The sequence below is a fragment of the Rhipicephalus microplus genome, chromosome 8, assembly GCF_043290135.1.
Source record: "Rhipicephalus microplus isolate Deutch F79 chromosome 8, USDA_Rmic, whole genome shotgun sequence".
Lineage (NCBI taxonomy): Eukaryota > Metazoa > Arthropoda > Arachnida > Ixodida > Ixodidae > Rhipicephalus > Rhipicephalus microplus.
In genome coordinates, this window is record NC_134707.1 from 118,177,900 (window position 1) to 118,199,951 (window position 22,052).

Sequence of the window (22,052 nt, forward strand, 5' to 3'; positions counted from 1 at the left end):
GCGCGAGCAAAATATTACAGGGCAGCACGCGGCCTGCAAGTTGCAACAAATTCTCGAAGTCTGCTAAAAACCGCTTTCTCCTCACTCGACAAATGACGTCACAGGCTGAAATACCACTTCGCCACAGACCAAGAATCATCCATTGGCTGATTTGAGCATGGCGCGCTCCATCGTTAATGGGGCCGCCACGTGAGGCCGCGACTTGTCCACGCACTGTCCCGCTAAAGAAAGCGCGTATTCGAAGAAGAAAAAAGTGTTCGAGGTCACGAGGCGCGCGTGAAGTATTTCCTTTCCTCGTGCCACCCCTTTCTGCTAAGGTTCCAGCGCTCTCGTCGGGTAGAGAGAAGGGAGAACACAATCGCGGCGTTAGACCAACTCTTTGTATGGACAGATTCTAAAAATTTTTGCGAGTGTCAGTTCATGAGGCGAAAACCTCTTCAAGTCAACTCCATGGCTACTCAGAAAAGTGTCCCCAGGGCCCCTTTAATTAATGCGATTACTTCTCGGCTATTTCTGTTAAATTCACTACTTTACACTAATTTAAACCCGGGTTTGAGCACAGCAAGCCTTGTTATGGCCTGTAGTGAGCGCTCTGAAATATGTAATACACTTAACTCTGCAGCGAGCGCGATAAGGGGTCCACACGAGAAGCATAAGTGAACGAGAGAAGCCGGGGTCCTAAAGTGCCCCGCAATGGAAATGCAAATCGGTACAAAGAACCAAAATTAAGGTAATTTCGTGCCAAGATTGACGAAACAAAATGAAACACTGTGGTACGGAAGGTACCTTGGTCCCGCAACTACTAGAGCCTTTAATTTTTAACTCACAATACTCGAATTACCGACCGCATTCAACCGGGACAAACATGCAGCCACAATAAATCAATAAAAAAACTTCTGCGCGAGTATTTGTTATCTTTGTAACTTAAAACAACTCATTACACTGCATTGACGTGTGAAGTTTTAATGTTACATTTGATTTATGTAAATGGCATATGCTGATAGTTATGTATACAGCCTTTCACAGTGTATGCCATGAATTTCAATGTGAATGCTCTGCGAGAATCACTGACACGCGTCGTTTATATGCTACTGCCATCCATGTGCGGACACATTGGACCTTCGTCAAGCTGCTGCAACAGCTTTTTGCCTAAGTGTCCCTACAGATTGTTTTCTGGTAAATAAAATTGAAATTAAATTGAACCCTTTACACATTCGACGGTACTTAAGCGTACTACGAAGGCGTACGCGCATGAAACTACTTCGGTAAAGGACACTATAGAGGCATCACGACGGCCGAGGAGTCACAATAGCGGCCGCAATGAAATACTCGGTTGGAGAATCAGGCCCAGATTAGAACCACGCGTCACAGCATGCGAATTGCTTAAATCCTGTACGCAACTGACACTCTGTAAAAGCGAAGAAGCATGTTTTCTATCAGTGCGCAGATATTATGCAACCGAAGGTATGCTTGAAAACGAGCCTACACATGAAGCTTTCTTGAGTTTCAGGGTTTAATTTGGTGAGGTAAACACATTGATTGATATGTGGCGTTTAGCATCCCAAAACAACCATATGATTATGAGAGACACCGTAGTGGAGGGCTCCGGAAATTTCGACCACCTGGGGTTCTTTAACGTGCACGGAAATCTGAGCCCACGGGCCTACAATATTTCCGCCTCCATCGGAAATGCGGCCGCGGCAGCCGGGATTCGATCCCGCGGGAGGTTGACACATCCGCGATAGAAATGAGTAAGGGTCGGTTGGAGGATTGGTGGGAGAAATGAGGCAGAAGGAATCAAAACACTATACTGCGAGAAGAATGGCGTCGAAAAAAATGCATGCGTGGCCACATACAACCCTGGATCGTGCGCGTAAAACCGTGTGATGTGAAATGTCAGACTGAGTAAAAGGTGTGGGTCACGATTCCAACCCCCTTCAGGTGACTGATGGTGGTGGGGATCACTCCCCCCCCACCACCACCACAGCTCGCGCGGCACACCTACGATAGCCAAATCAAACCGAACTGACCTTTTCAGCGCACTTCGAAGTACTATTCCATCCGCTTCCCTCGCACCAGAGCCATCCCGCTGAGCCATGTTTACGGGTCAAGAGTCCGTAAGCGTTTTTGAGCACGGAACAACATGGCGCGCGGAAATGCAACCCCCCCCCCCCACACACGCTTTCTTATCCACGTCTTTTCTGCTACAGATAGCTGCCCGCACTTAACTTGCTGCAAACAACGATAATGGGCCAGTCAGCGCTTTCGACAGCCGCTAACTATGACAGCGATAGTACCATTTTATTCACTACTGTCAAATCGGAAACCCGTATACAGCGTTCAAAGCCCCGCTTCAACGAACGCAGGCGATCATCACTCGCCGCTAAGACTCCTTGCAGATGGTTGAACACAGGAAGCGCGTATCATATTTAATTTGAAGCAGCGAAGGAGATAGACGATCGATAAGATGCGACCAAAAAAAAAACGATAAAGCCTACAAACAGAAGCGCTCAAATTAAAAACGAGCTCGACACGGAAATCGGGGCGAGAGAGTCAAGACGTCATTTCGCGACCGTCTGCCGAGTAGGCGGCGTAGCTCTCCGAAGAAAGAAAGCCAACGCCGATAGCAGACGACGAGCGACTCATCACGCACGCATACACACACATACGGCGGCTTAATCGTTTCCGTATCTGTCGGATTAATTCTATCGCTAATCTCACTTCATATCCCTCTGATCGGGCGGAACGTATAGCACGCTCCATGCAGGACTGACCACCGGAGAAGCGGCTCAAAATATGGATTAACGAAGAGAGAAACAAATGAATAAGGAAAGATAATTAAAGAAAATGATAAAAATAAATACAGAAGGAAAGAAAAAGAAATAAATACTGCCGATTTCCGGCAAGAAGGAGCGGATCTGCAATGCGAGCATTTTAAATCCGCAATAGTACATCGGGGAAGCAAATCCGCCACGAAAAAAGTAAAAAAGAAACTAGGCCGGCGGCAGAGGAGAGACTGAACCGCACGCCGTAATACATGCGGGATCGCGTTGGAAGTAAAATGCAGCACAGGACTGATTAAGGCGGCGGAACGCATCCCGTGCACTGAGAATCGCCCCGTACGAACGTGCAAGCATCGAAATTGGAAGGGTTAATTAGTGAGAGAGACGACAAAAATAAAATAAGTAAACGAAGGACCCTCCTCGGCGGTCACTGCAAAACGCCGATATACGCCGCCGCCATTTCTCGTTTTATCGCCCGCTCGCTGGATTCTCCGTTACAGCAGCTGCCGGCTGCAGACGTCGACGATCGATCTCGCAATTTCTCGCGGGAGTTATACAGAGGTGGCCGTTCGCAAATAAAACGATACATCAACTACCCAACAAAACAAAATTGTGACCAGCAGACGACTGCAGAAGCCTGCGAGCAGACGATAACAGAACGGTTCGAACGCGAGCCCTATATAGAAAAATATTTTGACTATACAGGGGCCTCGCGCACCGCGCGAAACGGTGAACCATTATTTACACAGCTGCGATGCTTGAGAGGAATGGGTCACGTGGCTAATTTTTTACTCTTTTTTTTTTCACAATAGCGCCAGTCCTGCTTGAGACGGCAGCAGGTGAAGAGTGGACGCGCGGGGAAAAATGTAAAAGATGCCACACAAAGATAAACATTGTGTTTCAACAAAATATCGAGATGCGGCTCTGTGCACAGAGGAACAATTCGCTCTCGCTCTGTGAGCGTACCTGTGTTGTGTGCGCGCGCACATAGGCATTCGCAGCACCATCGAATAGGGGTGGGAGGTGGTGACCATCCCTTTCTCCTAGCTATGGCCGAGTCCGAAAGAAAAAGCAGTGACGAGCATCTCACAACGGTCTCCCATTGCTCCCCACTTTTCGGCAGACAAAGGTGGGAAGGAAAACAATCCTGGCAGCTATGCTGCACTTCAAGGACGGTCCTCATACATACATACATACATATATATATATATATATATATATATATATATATATATATATATATATATATATATATATATATATATATATATATATATATATATATATATATATATATATATATATAAACATCGCCATAGCCCTGAATACTAAAAACAATGACTTCACAAGTCTGGCATATTAAAGGTCATAGGGGTGCACAGATTTACCCTCCGAAGTGGGGGCGACGGGGGGGGGGGGGAGGTAGGGACACATTACGGCACTCGCCCTCTATCTCAAAATATACCGCCAAAAGTATGGAGCAGACTCACCCCCTCCCCCTCTCCTTACGTCCTTAAGTATGAAACTTTTCAGCACGGGCCCATGTGGCATCCACTGATCTTGTTTTGCATCATACAAAAGCATACCTGCCAAGCCGGGAATCTCGAAAATCTGGAGATGCGCAAGGCGATGGGGCAAAAAAAAAAAGAGAAAAAACATACTTCACTGCGTGTGAAGCAATGAATGCGATAAAAACAATACGAAACGTTCCAAGTAAGCCTAGCAGCGAACTACGTTGGATCTGAATCTATCGCAGCTCTGCAAAACGCTGGTGCAACTGAATATCGGTTTTCGTGCCGTCTTATGTGATTCTTGAAGAGAAAAGAGGAGAAAAGTGAGCCTCGTAACTGTCTGCATCAGAGTGCGACACCTGAACAGTAGCTCACGAGGGATGGGGGTAAGGAGGGATTAAAAGGCATATATAGAGAGAGGAAGGAGGGAGGGAGGCGCAGGGACAACAAACGACAGAAAACGACGGAAGTGAAGAGGAGACAGGAAAGATGGACACGGTCGCAGGAGTCCGAGGACGGGGGCACCACTCAGCGAAACCAGATGGCGTAGGGCGAGCCCAGTTGGTCGGAGCTGCGCTGTCGTCGGAGATCGCGGGGGGGGCTCAACCATCTGTCGTAAGGAAGCAAGCGGTGTCAACGAGGCACGTACAGGAGCAGTCTACAGACGCTTGTCGAGAAGGCGCGAATGTGCCAGCTCTCGCCGCGCCCTCGTAATCAGAGCTCTCAGTTGTTGCTCGGCCGACGAAGCCCCTCCCTCACCCATCTCGTCGCCTGCCCACAGCGGCGCCAGTGCACGCCTCTCCGGACAAACGGATGGACGGACAGAGCACTGTCCATATTTAAACCACACGCGCACAATGAACGCCATATATGTGTTTCGGTCCGACGAGGTTCCCTTGACGACGGCGACAACGGGCATCATGCGAGGAGCTTCACTCCTAAAAAAAACTCCCAAGCATTTCCCCGAGGGTGAACATGGTTAAGTGCGAATACACGGGGTGATGCTATGAGGGGTATTTATTAATTCGCACTATTATATTTATTAATCACACTATGGTGCCTTTATGGTGTAATGGTTCCTGGGAATCGCAATTTGATCACACGGGGGAGTTTACGTTAACTCACTGGCGAATGCCAACGGATTTTAACTTTACTCCCCCTCACGACCCACTCTCGACGGGAGACTGAGAGAGAAGGCGGGCGCACGAGAGAGGGGGGTGCGCGCGCAGCTGCAGCGAGCGAGGAGAGCGGAGGAGCGAGCGAAGGGGGAGGGGGTATAAGGCGCGTGTCAGCGTCCGTGGCTTATTCCGTAGAGCGTCGCGCTGCGGCCCGCCAAGTCCTCTTCCTTTTAAAGATAGAGGGAAGACTGCGGACGCCGCCGACGGCGGTGGATGGTTTGGGGTCGCTTATAAAGTGTATACACACTTAAAAGAGCGCGTCCCGCGGAAAACATTATACGGCAGCGCAGTAAATTCTGCGTACGCCGCCGTGGCGATTCCCTCGTCGAAATAAAGATGACATAGTGAACAAAAAAAAATTACACCGTCTCCCGCTAAAGTGCATGTTGTTATGCCTGCGAGTCTGCAGCGAACGTCCATGCCTTGGAAAAAGGAAATCTGTGTCAAGGCCAGCCCGCGAGCCCGCCTGACACGAACAACTCAACAGCGTCAACACGCGGCGGCGCCTTTCTGGCGCGCACGTGCAGTGAGTCACCTCAGCCCGCGAGCCCGTCGAGTAAACAACCGGCGTCTTCCTGTCTGGCGGGTCTGACGCAATGCTTGCGACGTCACTCGTCCTTGGGTGCAGCCACCTTCAGCGCAGCCTCTCCAGATTCGATGAGAAAGAATGACGCGGCCCAGCGGCGACCCCATTGGAGGAGTCTGACCTCGCAACCAGCGGCGCTTCCGGTTGGACATTTGGGTTGGACCCGGTGCATATAAAAGAAGCCCTGCGGCGCGTCGCGAGTAGCAGTCCTATGTGAGAGCAGACATGTGTGTCGCAGTTGAGCTGTGTGTCAGAGAAGAGAGCTATGTGATGGAGAGTAGAGCTATGTGGTAGTTGAGCTATGTGTTAGCAGACCCATTTGAGAGTAGAGCTATGTGTTAGAGAGAAGAGCTCGGCTCTTCGCGTCTCTGTCGGCCCCAGTGCCGAATTTGTAACGCCTCTGTATATATGCTGCACATAAACCTTGTTTAACTCACAGTCGTCTCGTCCGCTCGTCTGTCAGCTCTGCGCAGAAGCAGTCGCGAGCTGAGAAACCTACGCTACCAAACGGCTGGTGACCTTCCCGGTGGAATTAGAAGCAGTGGCGCCTTCGGGACCGTGTTGGCGTCGCCATCTTTCGAAACGGTTGCAGCGGTGAGATTTCGAGGCGCCCTTTGTAACGTCGTCGGAGGCGCGCGTCGCAACAGTGGTTGGCAGCTGCGGGATCGGCCGGCGTCAGCGACATCGATGCGGTGAGTGCCTGATGTTTTCCCCTCAGTTCACCAGACTACTCTAGCTCAGGTTGTAGTAGTTTAGAGAAGGGCTGTGTGAAGCATTGAAGTGGCCTTTGATCGTTTCAAGCAAAGTCGAAGTGCTTTGAAACCAAAGTTAATGCGGAGGTGGTAAACACGGGAGTGTGAAAAATTGCTTGCGCTTCTTGCTAGTTGGCTTATAGTGGGTACGGCAAGTAAATTGTTAACAGGGGCAAACAGCAAGACGCTAGTGTGAACGATGGAGAACCTTAAAGTGAAGGAACTCATCGAAATTTGTGAGGAACTCGGCATTACTTTGGGCCGTGCGAAACAAAAGCAGGCGATCTTTGAGATCATGAAGGATGAAGGAGTGTCGGCTGAGGAAGTCGATGAGGCCTGGGAGGATATCAAAGCACGCCGCGCTTCCCGATAGTTTTCCTTATCTTTTCTCTAACTCGGAGCAGCTTCTCAAAGAGCAGGGTAAATCGTTCTTCTCCAACTTAGCGTACATGGCCCTCACGCGATCGCAAGCGCGGAAGCTTTCGCAGGAGCTTGATCTTGTTCAATGCGGTGAACTCTCAAGTGACCTTGTCGGCGGGTCGACGGAACCTCCGAGAGGAAATTTTCCGCGTGAGTCATGTGAGCAGTCACTCGAGCGTCCCGTCGCCGAAGCGACCGGCGCGGCTTCCGTAGCAGGGGGAGACGACATGGCGCCATTGAGTCAAAGCGAGAGGGGAGCAACGCTCTCGCTTGTAGCGGAAAGTTGGAGTGATCTGTCGAGGGATGATCGAGAGACGCTCATTGGAGAGCAGCGTGAGGACCCCTCTAATAAAGCGCTAGTGGAAAGCCACATGAAGGCTGCACAAGTGTTGTCGAAGGAATACTACGAAAAATCGGCGAAGAAGCGCACATTTGAAGTTGGCAGTCAAGTATTGCTGCTGCGGCCGTCCAAAAAGAACAAGCTTGAGGTTTATTGGGAAGGGCCTGCCAAAGTAATATCGAAGCTTTCTGATACCAATTATGAATTGTAGTTAGGAAGGCGGCCGAACAAAATTTACCACTGTAACTTGATGAAACCATACGTTCAACGTCAAGCGGTCGTAAATCTGTTGTTGAATGCTCCAGAGAAAGAGGGAGCAGAAGTTTTGAGTTCTAGTGATGTAATCGAAAGGGGATCGGAGGTAACCTTGGAGGAGTTGAACCTAGAGCCTAGGTCAAGTGAAGTCCAAAAGGAAGACCTGAGAACGATTGTTTCCGAGTTTGAAGACGTGTTCTCGGACCGTCCCGGAAACCCGACGGTGATTGAACACGATATCGCGCTAACCAATGAGGAGTCAATCCGTAGCAAGCCGTATGGTTGTTCCCCTGTGCAACGTCGCAAGTGTGAGCTGCTCTTGGTACCGCATAGGTATCGTCGCCTAAAAGTGGCCGGTTACTAAGGTGGAGCATGATACTCCAACAGCACAACTTTGACGTTCGCTACAAAAAAGGAAAGCTAAACGCTAATGCAGACGCATCGAGCCGTGCGTTTAGTTAGTACCTTCTCCACCTTTCGGTTTCTCGCTGGCGATTCGGGGCAAAATTTAGTCCTCATCACGGCCTTAGCTGAGCGCTCTCGTCCAGAATGAGCTCAAGGAGCCAACTTTACGTTTTATTCTAATTCATTACGTTGTTTTGCATGTAAAAATTTAAGTTGTCGTTTTAAGAGTCTTTTGTGTCCCACATGTGCCTCTTGATGTAGAGGGAACGAAATTCCGATAGACACGTAGCTAGGTATATGTTGTACTATACTTTGTCTGGTGTTCTGTTGGGTGAGCAAGGGCTTGTGTCGTGTGTTGTCTGTTGTCGAACCGTTCTTGACAAGTTGCAGAACTATCGACACGTGCTGAAACCAAGGATCGACAGAAGAGACGAGCGAAGCTGGTCGACAAGTGGTGACAAGCCAGTGGAGCTGGGATCCGTCCTCAAGAATGGGATGTGTTCCCGGGACAGAGTCTGGAGCTGCATTCTCCCCATGGGCCTGGAGGCGAACCTGGAGGGACCTGGCGAACGAGCGCGCTTGACATCCGAGCCACGTGGAAGCAGCTCGTCTTTCCGGCGCATTGTCTGGCGGCGGGGGTGCTGTTATGCCTGCGAGTCCGCAGCGAACGTCCATGCCTCGGAAAAAGGAAATCTGTGTCAAGGCTAGCCCGCGAGCCCGCCTGACACGAACAACTCAACGGCGTCAAAACGCGGCGGCGCCTTTCTGGCGCGCACGTGTAGTGAGTCACCTCAGCCCGCGAGCCCGTCGAGTAAACAACCGGCGTCTTCCTGTCTGGTGGGTCTGACGCAATGCTTGCGACGTCACTCGTCCTTGGGTGCAGCCACCTGCAGCGCAGCCTCTCCAGATTCGATGAGAAAGAATGACGCGGCCCAGCGGCGACCCCATTGGAGGAGTCTGACCTCGCAACCAGCGGCGCTTCTGGTTGGACATTTGGGTTGGACCCGGTGCATATAAAAGAAGCCCTGCGGCGCCTCGCGAGTAGCAGTCCTATGTGAGAGCAGACGTGTGTCGCAGTTGAGCTGTGTGTCAGAGAAGAGAGCTATGTGATGGAGAGTTGAGCTATGTGGTAGTTGAGCTATGTGTTAGCAGACCCATATGAGAGTAGAGCTATGTGTTAGAGAAAAGAGCTGGGCTCTTCGCGTCTCTGTCGGCCCCAGTGCCGAATTTGTAACGCCTCTGTATATATGCTGTACATAAACCTTGTTTAACTCACCGTCGTCTCGTCCGCTCGCCTGTCAGCTCTGCGCAGAAGCAGTCGCGAGCTGAGAAACCTACGCGACCAAATGGCTGGTGACCTTCCCGGTGGAATTCGAAGCAGTGGCGCCTTCGGGACCATGTTGGCGTCGCCATCTTTCGAAACAGTGGTTGCAGCGGTGATATTTCGAGGCAACCTTCGTAACGTCGTCGTCGGAGGCGCGGGTCGCAACAATGTGTAGACGTGAAGCAGCGGACGCTAAAGGCCTGACCACAAGCAACCGTTGCAGGGCAGAACTTTTTGACGCGGCGCCGTGCCCTCTCCCTAGAGAGAAAAAGGTCACGCGGCTATGCGAGGCTGTGCCCCCCACCCTCTTTAGAGGGAGGGGGCAAGATGCCGCGTCAGAGAGCCTCGCGATGACTAGCTGCAACCAAGGAGGATTTGGTTTCAGCTAGCGGGAGCTGCAACCAATAAGGAGAAGCTCCCGCAATGCCTTGCCAGTATAAGTGAAGCCAGCTTTTGGCACTGCCAAGATGGCGGAAACATGCTCTATTCTGATTGTGCCCACTTAATGATCAAGTGGCTTTGATATATTAGTGTGGATTCTGCATTAGTTCTATGTTAAAAGACAGTTGTTCCCGACGAAATTACACACAGAAACGAGTATGGGTGACTCAATTTCCTAAGAACTTTGCCTCTAATTAGAGGCTCACTAAGGAAAACTAGTAACGTTTGGAGCACTATGTGGCCTGAAAAAGTTTTCACATTACACTCGTTGGGCATGCGAGGGGAACACTCCGGTCTTAATCACTGAAAGGTGACACTTTATCATGCCCCTAGAGAAATGGCCGCCACAACCGCCATCTTGCCAGAAGCACGGCTTCACTCATAGGCAATGATTTCCGCTCCAGCAATTTTTTTTTTAATCCTCCTTGGCTGCAACGGCCGAGTGTGGTCAGGCTTACTCTGGCGGCCAACCTTACTATAAACTGGCGGCCACGCTGGCGCTTTCAGCGCGGCGTTGCGCAAAAGAGCTATTTCTGATGCCACACAAACGTAGGAGGCAGCATACTTCGCGATTACACTGAGTGTTATATGTGTCGTCTAAAACATAGGCGCAGGAGTCACTAAAGGCGCTTAATTACTAAAGAACGCCATCTACGTGAACCGTTCAAATGCAATGCAGCTTTTAGAGACAGTACTATGTAATTGTTCTAATTTTGCGGTTGTTTGCTTCTCATCTGCAACATGAAAATTTCATGTTACGTGCATTTTCTTCATCCCGAGTGACACAGGGTTAAAACTACGGGTTTATTCTTGCACATCGCCAATGTGCAAGAAGCAGTTTTAAAACACTCAAAGAAAACCAAAGTACAGTCGTGTAACGAAACTTAAAGGGGCCCTGCAAAACTTCTTGAGCATGGTCAGAAAACGCTGCCGATCGGTAGTAGAGGCAGCTAGAAAACGCAAGCCAAATACTATAGCACAGCACGCGGCCTGAAATTCACAATAAATTATCAAAGTCAGCTAAAAATTGCTTTCTCTTCCCTGGACAAATGACGGCATACATTCAAAAATCACACGTAGAATGCCCATCTATCAGCCATTCGCTGATTTGAACATGGCGCTCAGTCGTTACAGAAATCGCCGCGAGAGGCCGCCACTTGTCCACGCCTGCGCACGCGGTCGCACTGAAAAAGCCACGTATTCGAAGAGGAAAAAAAAATGCTCAACTGCTAATTAAATAAGGTTTGTTCATCATCATCATCAAGGTCACGAGGCACGTGTGCCTTTTTTGTTTGCCCCTCCCATGCCTCCCCGCTTAAGTTGAAGCGTGTGACTAATCTTAACTTTGCTCGTGCTGGACGAAATCTTAAATTTTTTTTCGGCGCTGAGTTTGTGAGGCAATACGGTTTTCCAGTTAATTCCATGGTTACTCAAAAAAGTGTTTCAAGGTCTCTTTAAGCAATCCGATGAAGCTTTAAATAGTGTGTTCGTTTACGCCACTTGCTTTCTCGTGCCATGTTTTCCGCCTTTAATATAAAATGCAGCCTCGTCATTACATAAAACTTGATCAGGCTGTTAGTTAAATCTGTGGAATGTTGTCTGCAGCCAAAACAGGTTTATTTTTTGTTAGCGCTCAAATAAAGTCCATAACACTTTCAGTTTGTTGAATCTGAAGCAGTGGTGTGGATGAGTCTTTCATCTTTGCAGGCTTGCTCGTCGTAGGCTTTGTAGGCTTGCTCATCTTAATTCACGCCATGGCAATACTTTAAAATTTCACCAACGAAAGCGCAAACATAGCAACGACCGCACACACAGTATGCGTGCGACACACATGCTACGATGTTTCTGACCGGAGAGAGCGATCTAAGAAGCTACGCGTGCGCCACCTCTTGTTGACATGAACAATTACCACACCCTCCACCGTTTCCTGTTGGCTGCATTATTCCCACCTCTCCATAGGTAACTATGCTATTCATAGGAAACTCTGTGCTCTGAGTCACGGCCAAGCAAGACTACACGCGCGCTAGTTTGGCCCCGCCATTTCTGAGCGAGCAAGCGACGAATTCACGTGGTGACGTCACCTTACCTGATGATATCGAAGTGACATCATTTTTTCCTGCATCGCTCGTGTTGATGCCACCGCAGCCAATCCTCGCTTCGATGAGCCACCTATGGCCTTTCAGGTTAAAAATTGGGGGATCCTTAAGCCACGAGCCGAACACAATAGTAATATCCTGTCCCTAGTGCGAACTGACTTCAAGATGGCCTGTGCTAGTGAAGCTTTCGCATATGGCTGCATTCTGTGTAATGCCTAACATGCTTTAAATTGTGCACCTCAAATCTTTTCGAACTTGGTGTGCACTCCCTACTTGGCCTTAAAGGGGCCCTGCAATACTTTTTGAGCATGGTCAGAAAACGCTGCCAATCGGTAGTAGAGGCTCCCGACAACACGCGAGACAAATATTATAGCACATCACGCGGCCTAGAATTCACAATAAATTATCAAACTCAGCTAAAAACTGCTTTCTCTTTTTTCGACAAATGGCGGAATATGCCCAAAAATAACACGTGAATTACCCATCTATCAGCCATTGGCTGATTTGAACATGGAGTGCTCACTCGTTACAGAGATCAACGCGGGAGGCCGCGGCTTCTCCACGTGTGCGATCACACCGAAAAAGCGGCGCATTCGAAGAAAAAAAAAAAGAAAAAAGTGCTGAGGGCCACGAAGGGCACGTGACGTTTTTCTGTAGCCCTATCACCCCTCCTTGCTTAGCTTACAGCGCTTTCATCGGCACGAGAAGAGAGAATGCAATTGCAGCATGCGAAACTTTTCTAACTCCACTCGCACTGGACGAAGTTTTGCGGCCTAGAATTCGTGAAGCAATAAGCTTTTCCAGTGAATTCATTTAGTGATTACTTGGAAAAGCGTTTCAAGGCCCCTTTAAAGGAAAAGGTACAGTAACGTGTGTGCCTTTTGTAGTGGGTGGTTCACACCACAAAGCGTTGTATGGTGTCCATATGTGCCTTCTCATTTCTGTGTTACGCTTTGTGCAACATTCAATTCTTCCATAGTAGTATTAGGAGTGCGTAAAATACAAAATATAATGGATCACTACATACTCGCCCAAATTTCTATGCTTCTAAACAAAATTCTTACAAACGCTGCGGCTTCGCATCACTTTACCTCAGAAGGCAGTGAGGAGGACCATGCAGTCAGTGTTTCCTACAGTATTTACTAGAGGGAAATCGGGTGCTGCAATCAATCAGCCACCATGGTAGTAATGTTGGGTAGCACAGGATATGCCTAGCCTTTGGGCTCGCGACTTGCAACAGACTTGTAGCTCTTTGTTTACTGTTTTGGCTCTTGCTTCAGAGTTTATAAAACATCCATAATTGCGAACTTAGTGAGCCTATTTAAATTGGTGAGCCTAAAGATTAAGGCGGTGGAGTGGAAGAGCTCGACGTCTGTTGAACTTCGTCTTGCAACAAAGTGGATGCAGGCCACATAAAGCCAAAATAGCCATACAAAACCAAAAGAGAAAAGCCAAGGCGAAAAATCCTGCACTGCCCATCATTCCCATACTGTTTCCAGCATTCCCCACAAATACTAGCACTAGATTTCTCGCAGCGTATTATGTCAAACTCTACGCCAGCGGCAGGATGGTGGGCTTCCTCCAGGCAAAAAGCCTTCAGAACTGAGGGTTTCTTTGCCTGGAGGAAGCCCACCATCATGCCACTGGCATAGAGTTCTGATTGATTGATATGTGGGGTTTAACGTCCCAAAACCACCATATGATTATGAGAGACGCCGTAGTGGAGGACTCCGGAAATTTCGACCACCCGGGGTTCTTTAACGTGCACCTAAATCTGGGCACACGAGCCTACAACATTTCCGCCTCCATCGGATATGCAGCCGCCGCAGCCGGGATTCGAACCCGCGACCTGCGGGTCAGCAGCCGAGTACCTTAGCCACTAGACCACCGCGGCGGGGCAGCATAGAGTTCGTCATAATTCATTTGTTATTGTTATTTTCAGTTGGGTTGGGGTTATGGCAATACATTAGGGGATTTACGTTCATGCCCATGACAAAATCGAGAGTTGGCACGTAAGCATCCCACAATGCCACGCAACTGGAAGCCAGTACTTTACAGCAGAGACGTTAAAATAGCTCTTTAGTTAGTTCATGCTGAACTCTTTCACTGAACCTTCCAAACAAGCACAATAATTCGCACAGAAGGCTGTAGTGATTACAGTTTGCAAATACCACCGAACTGTGGCCCACACAGGCACACCGGCAGGTCTCTTCCACATTCATCTAGTCCTCTTAATCCGCAAAGCAACGTAAGTCGCCCACGAGCAACACTTTGCCCTTTGATTCTCTGCACTATGAAATGGTACCTCAACTTGGCAGTGATGAAATTGTGGCTACGCAGCAGTCACAACTACCACAAACATTATTACTTTACCAGTGCCTCTCGCTGCACTTCCTAACCGCACCGCCCAGACACTAAAAACATGTGGGAGTAGCCTTCCTCAATTGTTGGCTGCGTGCTAACAGTATAATCGCTGACATCATCGAGTGTTTTCAACATGCGTGTAATCGAGATAGCATGCTGCGCCTACCCACTCTGGGCAGCAGAGTAGGACAGCAAAGCTGAGCAAGAAAGTAAACAGTTCCACTGTTTCTTCACGAAAATTCGTGTGGCCCCATGCTCACGTCACACAAGTGTGTGGTTAAGTCTTCATTACAAGTTTTTAATTCTTTTTTGTCTCCTGGTAATTTAAAAAAACAAAGTGGTATACAGACTTTCAGAAATGGCTTATCAGGTAACCAGGAGGGGTGGCCCAGTATCCAGCTAGCATGCACTGACTAACTATGCATATCAGAAATATCTTAGGCCAATGCTTACAAATTGAGAATATCTTAGGCCAATGCTTACAAATTGAGAAACTGGACACCTTGCTTAGAAAAAAAATCTCACAGCTGAACACTGAGTTAACGCAAAACAGTCTCGCGGAGTGCATCTCAAGAACGTCACACTACGTTTCTGTCCCAAAGACAACTCACTTAAGCAAAAGTAAGAAACTGATAGCTTTGTCCACAGACAGAACTGTGAAACAAAAGAATAGTATTCAGCATGAACTATTCGCATAGTGTTCCAGGTAATTTGCACACGCCTAATGCCAAAAAAAAAAAAAAGAAGAATGCCTTCAGAAAGTAACAATGCTGATGTGATGAGGGACAGCTTCAGCAGAGTTACTGGTGGTACACCTTGACGGTGCGCAAGAAAACGCAAATGAAAAAAAAGAGGCAGCTTCACAGTACGCAGCTGGACAGGTTTTTTTGTTCCTCTTCAGTCCTTTTTTTTTTTTGTTCCCTCCTACTTTTCCTTTCTTTCTATCTCTCGCTTGCTTCCTCTCAATTTTTATACGTGGTTTGTGTTGTCCTGTTTCCCTAGCATCTCCACACTTAATATACCGTATTTACTTGCGTAATTCCTGCACTTGCATATTTCTCGCTCCCCCACATCGCCCATCAAAAATACGATTTCTTTTTTTTTCTCGAGTAATTATTGTAACCCCGAAAACTGCCGCAATAATGTCGTCTGCTCATTCCAGCCAGTGATCATGATAGCGTGCACCATATGGCGCCATCTCTTAAGCATCAAGTGTACTATTATTACACAGATTCAATCCAATCCAAGCCAAGACAAAGTGGCAAGTGTGCGTTGCGGCGTGTTTTGTATGTTGTGTCGGTAATCTTGTCACGTTATGGGGCGATACTGAAGCTACACTGCTGCTTTCAAGTTGAAAGTGATAGATTTGAAAGTGATAGATTATGCACTAAACAACGGAAACAGGGCCGCCGGTAGGCCCTTCAGAGCCTACGAGTTTTGCGTTCGCTACTGGTGACGGCAGCTGAAAGCCACCAAGACGCGTTGGGCCTGCCGTGTTCCTACAACTAAGATTTATGGTAAACTTTATTTCTTCAGAAGGAAACTGCGGAAGATTCTGTTAAATAGCCATCAGCCCAATACAGACATCATACGCTTACCTTTTGAGCGCTCTTGTTGAGTGACGAACGCTTCTCGGGGGAGAAGTTAGTATGAGCAGAGTTTAAGCCATTGTTGCCATTTAAGAAGGTTTCACAACATCTAATAGATGAGTCACTACTGAAAGTCATTTGGCATCAAATTTGCAGAATCGTATCGACACTGATCTTTGGAGTGACTGAAATTTTTCTTCCACAGCTTTGTGAAGCATGGGGTGCCTCAGAAAAATAATGTTTGAGGCTAGTCATGTATGCGAGGTTTAGAACCATAATAAAAATTTTTTCAAAGTACAGTGAGAAAAAGGCATGGGTGGGTTGTGTCACAAGCAGGATATTTGTGGGCCACGAGTTTGAGCGATTTGCTTTCAATTCTAGTTGGATCTTAGGTTTTCAAAATAACCTATTCCAGTGTCGCTACTATACCAGCGTCGTTCTCAATACTGTATGCTTCAAATACCACTATGAAACAGTGACATTGCAGGTTGCAATAATGCCACTGGAGTACTTGAACACTGGTTATAAGCGTGACATAGTATGCAGGTAGTATGACTCACCTGTCGGAGTCGCGCCTGGTCTGTGCCCGATCCTCCGGGGAGGCGTCCTCAGTGTCGCTACTGCTGTTGTCGTAGTTGCTGCTCCGACTGAGTCCCTTCCGAAAGGACATGGCGCACCAACCACTGCACACAAAAGGACGACAAGTGTTCACGAAAGCACCCTCGAGGTTGGGGTGACCACATTCCTACTAGCGAAAACGATATTGACACTAGAGCCCTTTGTTCAATTATGCACACTGTTTCAAAACCCAGACTTGTCCATGGCCAATTCTGCAAAGGTTACCCATTGTCACGCCATTTGGGTGCAGCAATATGAAACGCCAGATCACCACGGCGCTTCCCCAGCCTACACTCCGTACATGCGATGCTGGCGTCGTCATGACCATTAAATAGTTTGTTTTTCAACACGATAGTCCTTCTTTCGATACCTCACAGAAATTTTTGTCTGTGTTTTTTTTTATTTGTCAAAGCAAATTAGCCATGAAATAGAAGTTTAACCCCTTGCCCATCTTGATCTTGTGGCTGCATTTGTACTTGTGAACATTGCCAATTGAAAAGCAAATATTAAGCCTATTTGGCACACAACACCAAAAGTATTAGGTAGTGTATTTATTCCAAATACATGAATATGCAATCCTAAACACCACAGAGTTTATTATGCAGTGCCGGCATTTGTACTTGTGAACATTGCCAATTGAAAAGCAAATATAATGCCTATTTGACGAGCAACACCAAAAGTATTAGGTAGTGTGTTTCTTTATTCCAAATGCATGGATATGCAATTCTAAACACCACAGAGCTTATTATGCAGCGCCGACAATGCGATGCTAAAGGTGCGCGCTTGTCCCGAGTATTCAGGTGCAATCGACATTTTCTGTGGTATGACGTAGACGGGGGCCCGCTCAGGACGTTGCAGACATCAGTGTTGACGTCAAAGAACATTTGCACGATGTGCGCAATACACCGACTGGCACGCAGTGAAGACTATTGTTCGCCAAACCCTTTCAAATCTGTTGTCGGGCGGCTCCCTAGGTGGCTTTGGCTGCATATGCCAGGAATGCTTTTGAGGGGGACACGCTCGAAGCACCAACATCATTTCATTCTTCAACGCCCGAGGGTTCCCCTATTTGAAAAGGGCGCGTTCAGCGTCACCGAAGCTTGAGCGCACGTAGTCTCATGCACTGCAGGGCGCTAGTTTTTTACGGATTTAGACAAACATTTCAAACCGAAACAAATCATTCTGGATTAATGATGCTAGAATTATAGGATGCATTTGAGTATTTACAATTAAATCTCAGCATTACCAGACGTAGAGCTACAGAGTAAAGTAAACATCTTTCAAACAATACTTTTGCTGTCAGGGATCCTTTAACTGAGGTGGTCCTCCTCAGTTTAGAGCTTAGCTTGGCAAAAGAAAGTAAAACTCACTAAGACTCCCTCAAGAAATAAATATGGCGGTTTGGACTCACTCGGACACAGACTCACCAAACTTTCTGAAGCTAACTTACTCGGGCTCAAACTCACGAAAAGTTTCTTGAAGCGGACTTACTCGGACTCAGATTCACGAAAATACTACTCATCCGGACTCAATCAGACTCAGACTGAAGGCTCGATCTGAGTCTGAGTGAGTCCGCGTTAGCCGACCGATGAGAGTTCGCCGACTTACGGTTCAGAGCAACCATGGTTAGAGAGACAACTGCCGTTAAGCTTCCTGTCGAACTGGATGCAACTACGGTTCAAAGGAACTAAGGTTTGTCATGGCTGAGGTTGGGGTGCCTGTATAAATGTAGTACAAGCCACTTCTCCAAGTGAAAATGCCGTGTTGCACAGAGTTGCGCAAGACTACTGGCACAAATGATTCCCCTTGAAAGATATACTTGAAAAAGGCGGTATTTCAGCGCTGGTGATGATAAGGACAACAAGGATAAGGCACTGGTGACATTGGCGTCCACGTGTCCGCTGTCTCTTCCATGTCGTCCTGATCTTCACTAGCGCTGAGTTACTGCCTTTTTCAAGATGCACCAACAAGCCCCCATAGCTTTGGCTCCTAAGATGAGCCATAGATACATGTGTAATACTGAACAAAAGAGTCACAGCAGCTGTTTGTCGTGAGAGGCTGGATTACACGTCTTTAAGGAAAATAATGAGCAATGGCTGCAGGTCATTTCAAAAACCTAAAACCCAACTGGTATTGAGCAACAGTTCTAGACCGAGAAATTATGCAGGGTTCACACAGGTTTCAGCAGCCCAAAATCAAAGATTTTAAAGAACTTTTTTAAGCTCCTATATCGAGTTTCTCAAGGATGCAAAGCAGCATCTGAAGTATAAGTTTACAAAGTAGAAAGGTATAGATAGCTTCATGGATATAAATATACAAAAATTGAGGTGTATAGAAAAGGAGAGGTTTGGGCCTGTTTGTGATATATATTTGGCACAATTAGTGAGGCACAATTAATGGAACAGAAAAAGTGAGAAAGGCAAAAAAAGCACTGCTAGAAACTTTAAAAGTTTACTGGAAAGCATCGCCACAGGCAGAAAATGTGTGCATGAGCACAAGACCCTCGGCAGTCGGCCCCAACAGAAGCACATGTGAAAAAAATACCCCCGTGAAAAAAAAAAAATAACATGAGGCAAAAAAAAATAACATGAGGAACACAGCCAAACTCAGTCTTGAGCAACAACCGCAACCATTGCACTGAAAGGCGAGGTTTGACCCCTCTCCTGATTTCAAGCAGCCGCAGTGGCAGCATAACCTGGCACTGACACAAGTTTAGAATCTGAGATAATGAGTGAGATAGAGTTATCTAGAGACATACGAAATATCGAGAGAAATATAGCTCAGAATGCATTTAAGATCATTTTTAAAGCGAACGCCGCAAGACTGAGTGAGACGCGGAGCCCCTCACGACACCGACACCAACGCAGAGGCAATGCAAACAAACCTACGTCACAAGCTTGTGTTGGCTGGTTGCTGGCATGCGCCTTGCACTTGCACTATTCGCAATTACCTCCCTCACCAAACTCAGAGTCACCAAACCAAAGTTTGGTGAGTCTGTAGCTTCAGGTGTGCCGGCTGTCAGTGTTGCGCCCGCTTGCACACTCTCTCATGTGCAGCGCCCAAGTCAGTTTTGCATGGTTACGCGGCCAGCTGTGTTTACCTTGCCCCCTGAACTGCTCCTGGCTAGCTCAGTGCCCTTTGAAACAAACTGTGACTCAACGCTCTGAAAACATCTCTAAATAAATAACCGTCACGAACTCTCACAAACTTGGTTTCCAGCCCTGATAAGTGGGTCATGAACTACCTATTGCAACAACAAAAAAAAAAAAAAACAAGGAACAAAATTTGTGTCAGTGCGTTGTTAAGACACTGACTTGAATGCCTGAAGTAAACAAGGTTGCAGCTCATTTAATGAAATTATTCACTGCAAAATCAGGACAAACAAGTCAAAATTTGTATTCCATGCTTATCAATGAGCATTTCAGGAAGAGCAAGTTTTGCATGACTGTGCTCTCCTCTAAACCAGATTGTCTCTTACGAACTCTAAACTAATAAGTAACAAAAGTAAGTTCTAGAGAAGAACTTCTGCAGAAAAACTGGAACCAACCCTAGTACGAAAACTATTAGGACAGCCGTATTTGGTGGCAGAGGGGGTCTTCCAGAAAAGAAAACAATTGTAAGCTGCTTCTTTCTGCTCAGCAGGCAGATATACGAGTGCCCCGACTATAAAGATAATACAAACAAACTGCATCATGCGTCTGCATGCGAACACAGCCAAACACGCAAAAAAGAAGCATCGAAGCAGGAAGAGGGGGATAAAAAACGAGCAGCTGCAATTCCAAGATTCCCTTTGTTGAACCCGTGCCAACGTTGGCGGAAAGACAAAACCCATCAGCAGAGAAGCAGCAGCAACGTGAAAGGTCAACGACTTGTATGTGCAGGCGGCTGCCGTAAAAGCAGCCACAGGGGTCGTCGAATGACTGACACGTGCCCCTGTGCTTGGGAGGGGGGATCAAAGGCTGAAGACCTCAGTCATAGGCCAGTTTGGAGGAGGGGACCAAAGTTTCTACATATTGTGCCCGTGTGTAACGAGACTAGACACTTGACAAAGTCACTTAATACATGCGAAAGAAATATAAAGCAATTAAGAAAACAACCAAACTTGAAACCAACTAATCTAACAAGCTTCAATAAAACTTCTAACAAATATTTCAAATACGTTGCATGTAATCCAACTAGACATGATCTGACTGTAGCCGTTGGTCATATGTGAAGCGAACTAAAGGATGCTAAAAATAATTACTTTGCTAAGGTATTTTCCACAGGTATTTTCGACATTTTTGATAAGTGCTCCAAATATGCCCCAATACAATAGGCCAGCCATGTGCTACAATATGCCAGCCATGCCTGGTTCCCACTTACCGGCAACGGATTAATAAAATAGAAGCGGTTCAAAGAAAAGCAATCAGGTTAATTTTTACCACGTATAGACTGACAGACTCACTGACACATATATGTGACGTATGAAGCGATGGTTAGGAGAAGTAGATGAGGAAGAAGAATTCAGAGTAGAATAAACATGGGGTAAGCCAGGCCACGTCTCCCATTCATCATAGCGTCACACAAGTCGACAGGATGGACACCTGCCTGCCCCTTCATCAGTCACTCATCATCGACGCAGTTACCCAGAAGACGCCCTGACCGTACATTGACTACCGAATCATTGCCTAGGAGGACAACGAACAGCATCATGACAGAACTATCGGCTGACCTCGACATCCCCAAGTACACTGGATCAGCGGACGACGAACCCGTACAGGACTGGTTCAACCTGTTCGAACTCCACGCTACCGCTGCATCTTGGTCGGAACGGGAGATGGTTACGAACTTCAGCGACTACGTCACCGGTGAGGCATTCAAATTTTACCTAATTCACATATTCGAGAACGACGAGTCATGGCGAAAAATCAAAGAAGAGATGATTACCCGTTTTAATGACTATGACCAAGACTTACTCATTGCCAACTATCTAGAGACAACTGCACACTATCGCCAATTTCCTAAGCGGTCCTCAAGCATTCGAAAGTCCAGCGCGAATCGACAAGTGCCTCAAGACCAAGTGGCACACGCGTTTACTTACAGAAGGCCATGCGTATATTGGGAAAAACCCAACCGTCAAGAGCAGCTTCCTTGTGCACGAAAGTCGGCATTTCCAAAGTCGTGGCACCAACATACGACACGAGACGTCGCTCACCCTACTGATGCCTTTCATGCTTCGTCTCGCATACATGGTCCACCACCTGGTTTTCTACGACGCAGCTCTTCAAAGGCTCCTACCGGTCACTATTCGTGTCATAAGGACGCCTTATTCATGGTAGACCAGCTGACACATGGGGAAAATACCAAACAACACCAAGATGATTCAAAGAGTGAAAATCAGTCTTCACGCA

At 47.4% G+C, this 22,052-nt stretch overlaps 1 protein-coding gene across 1 annotated transcript in view; it reads right to left on the reverse strand.

The window, feature by feature from the left end:
- The window catches only part of mri (BTB/POZ domain-containing protein mrityu), a 120,212-nt gene that overhangs the window by 83,377 nt on the left and 14,783 nt on the right, over positions 1 to 22,052 (reverse strand). Inside the window, exon 2 of the mRNA XM_037416815.2 lies at positions 16,605 to 16,727. Coding sequence (XP_037272712.2) covers positions 16,605 to 16,714 — 110 coding nt within the window. The 5' untranslated portion in view covers positions 16,715 to 16,727. The remainder of the gene's footprint in view (positions 1 to 16,604; positions 16,728 to 22,052) is intronic.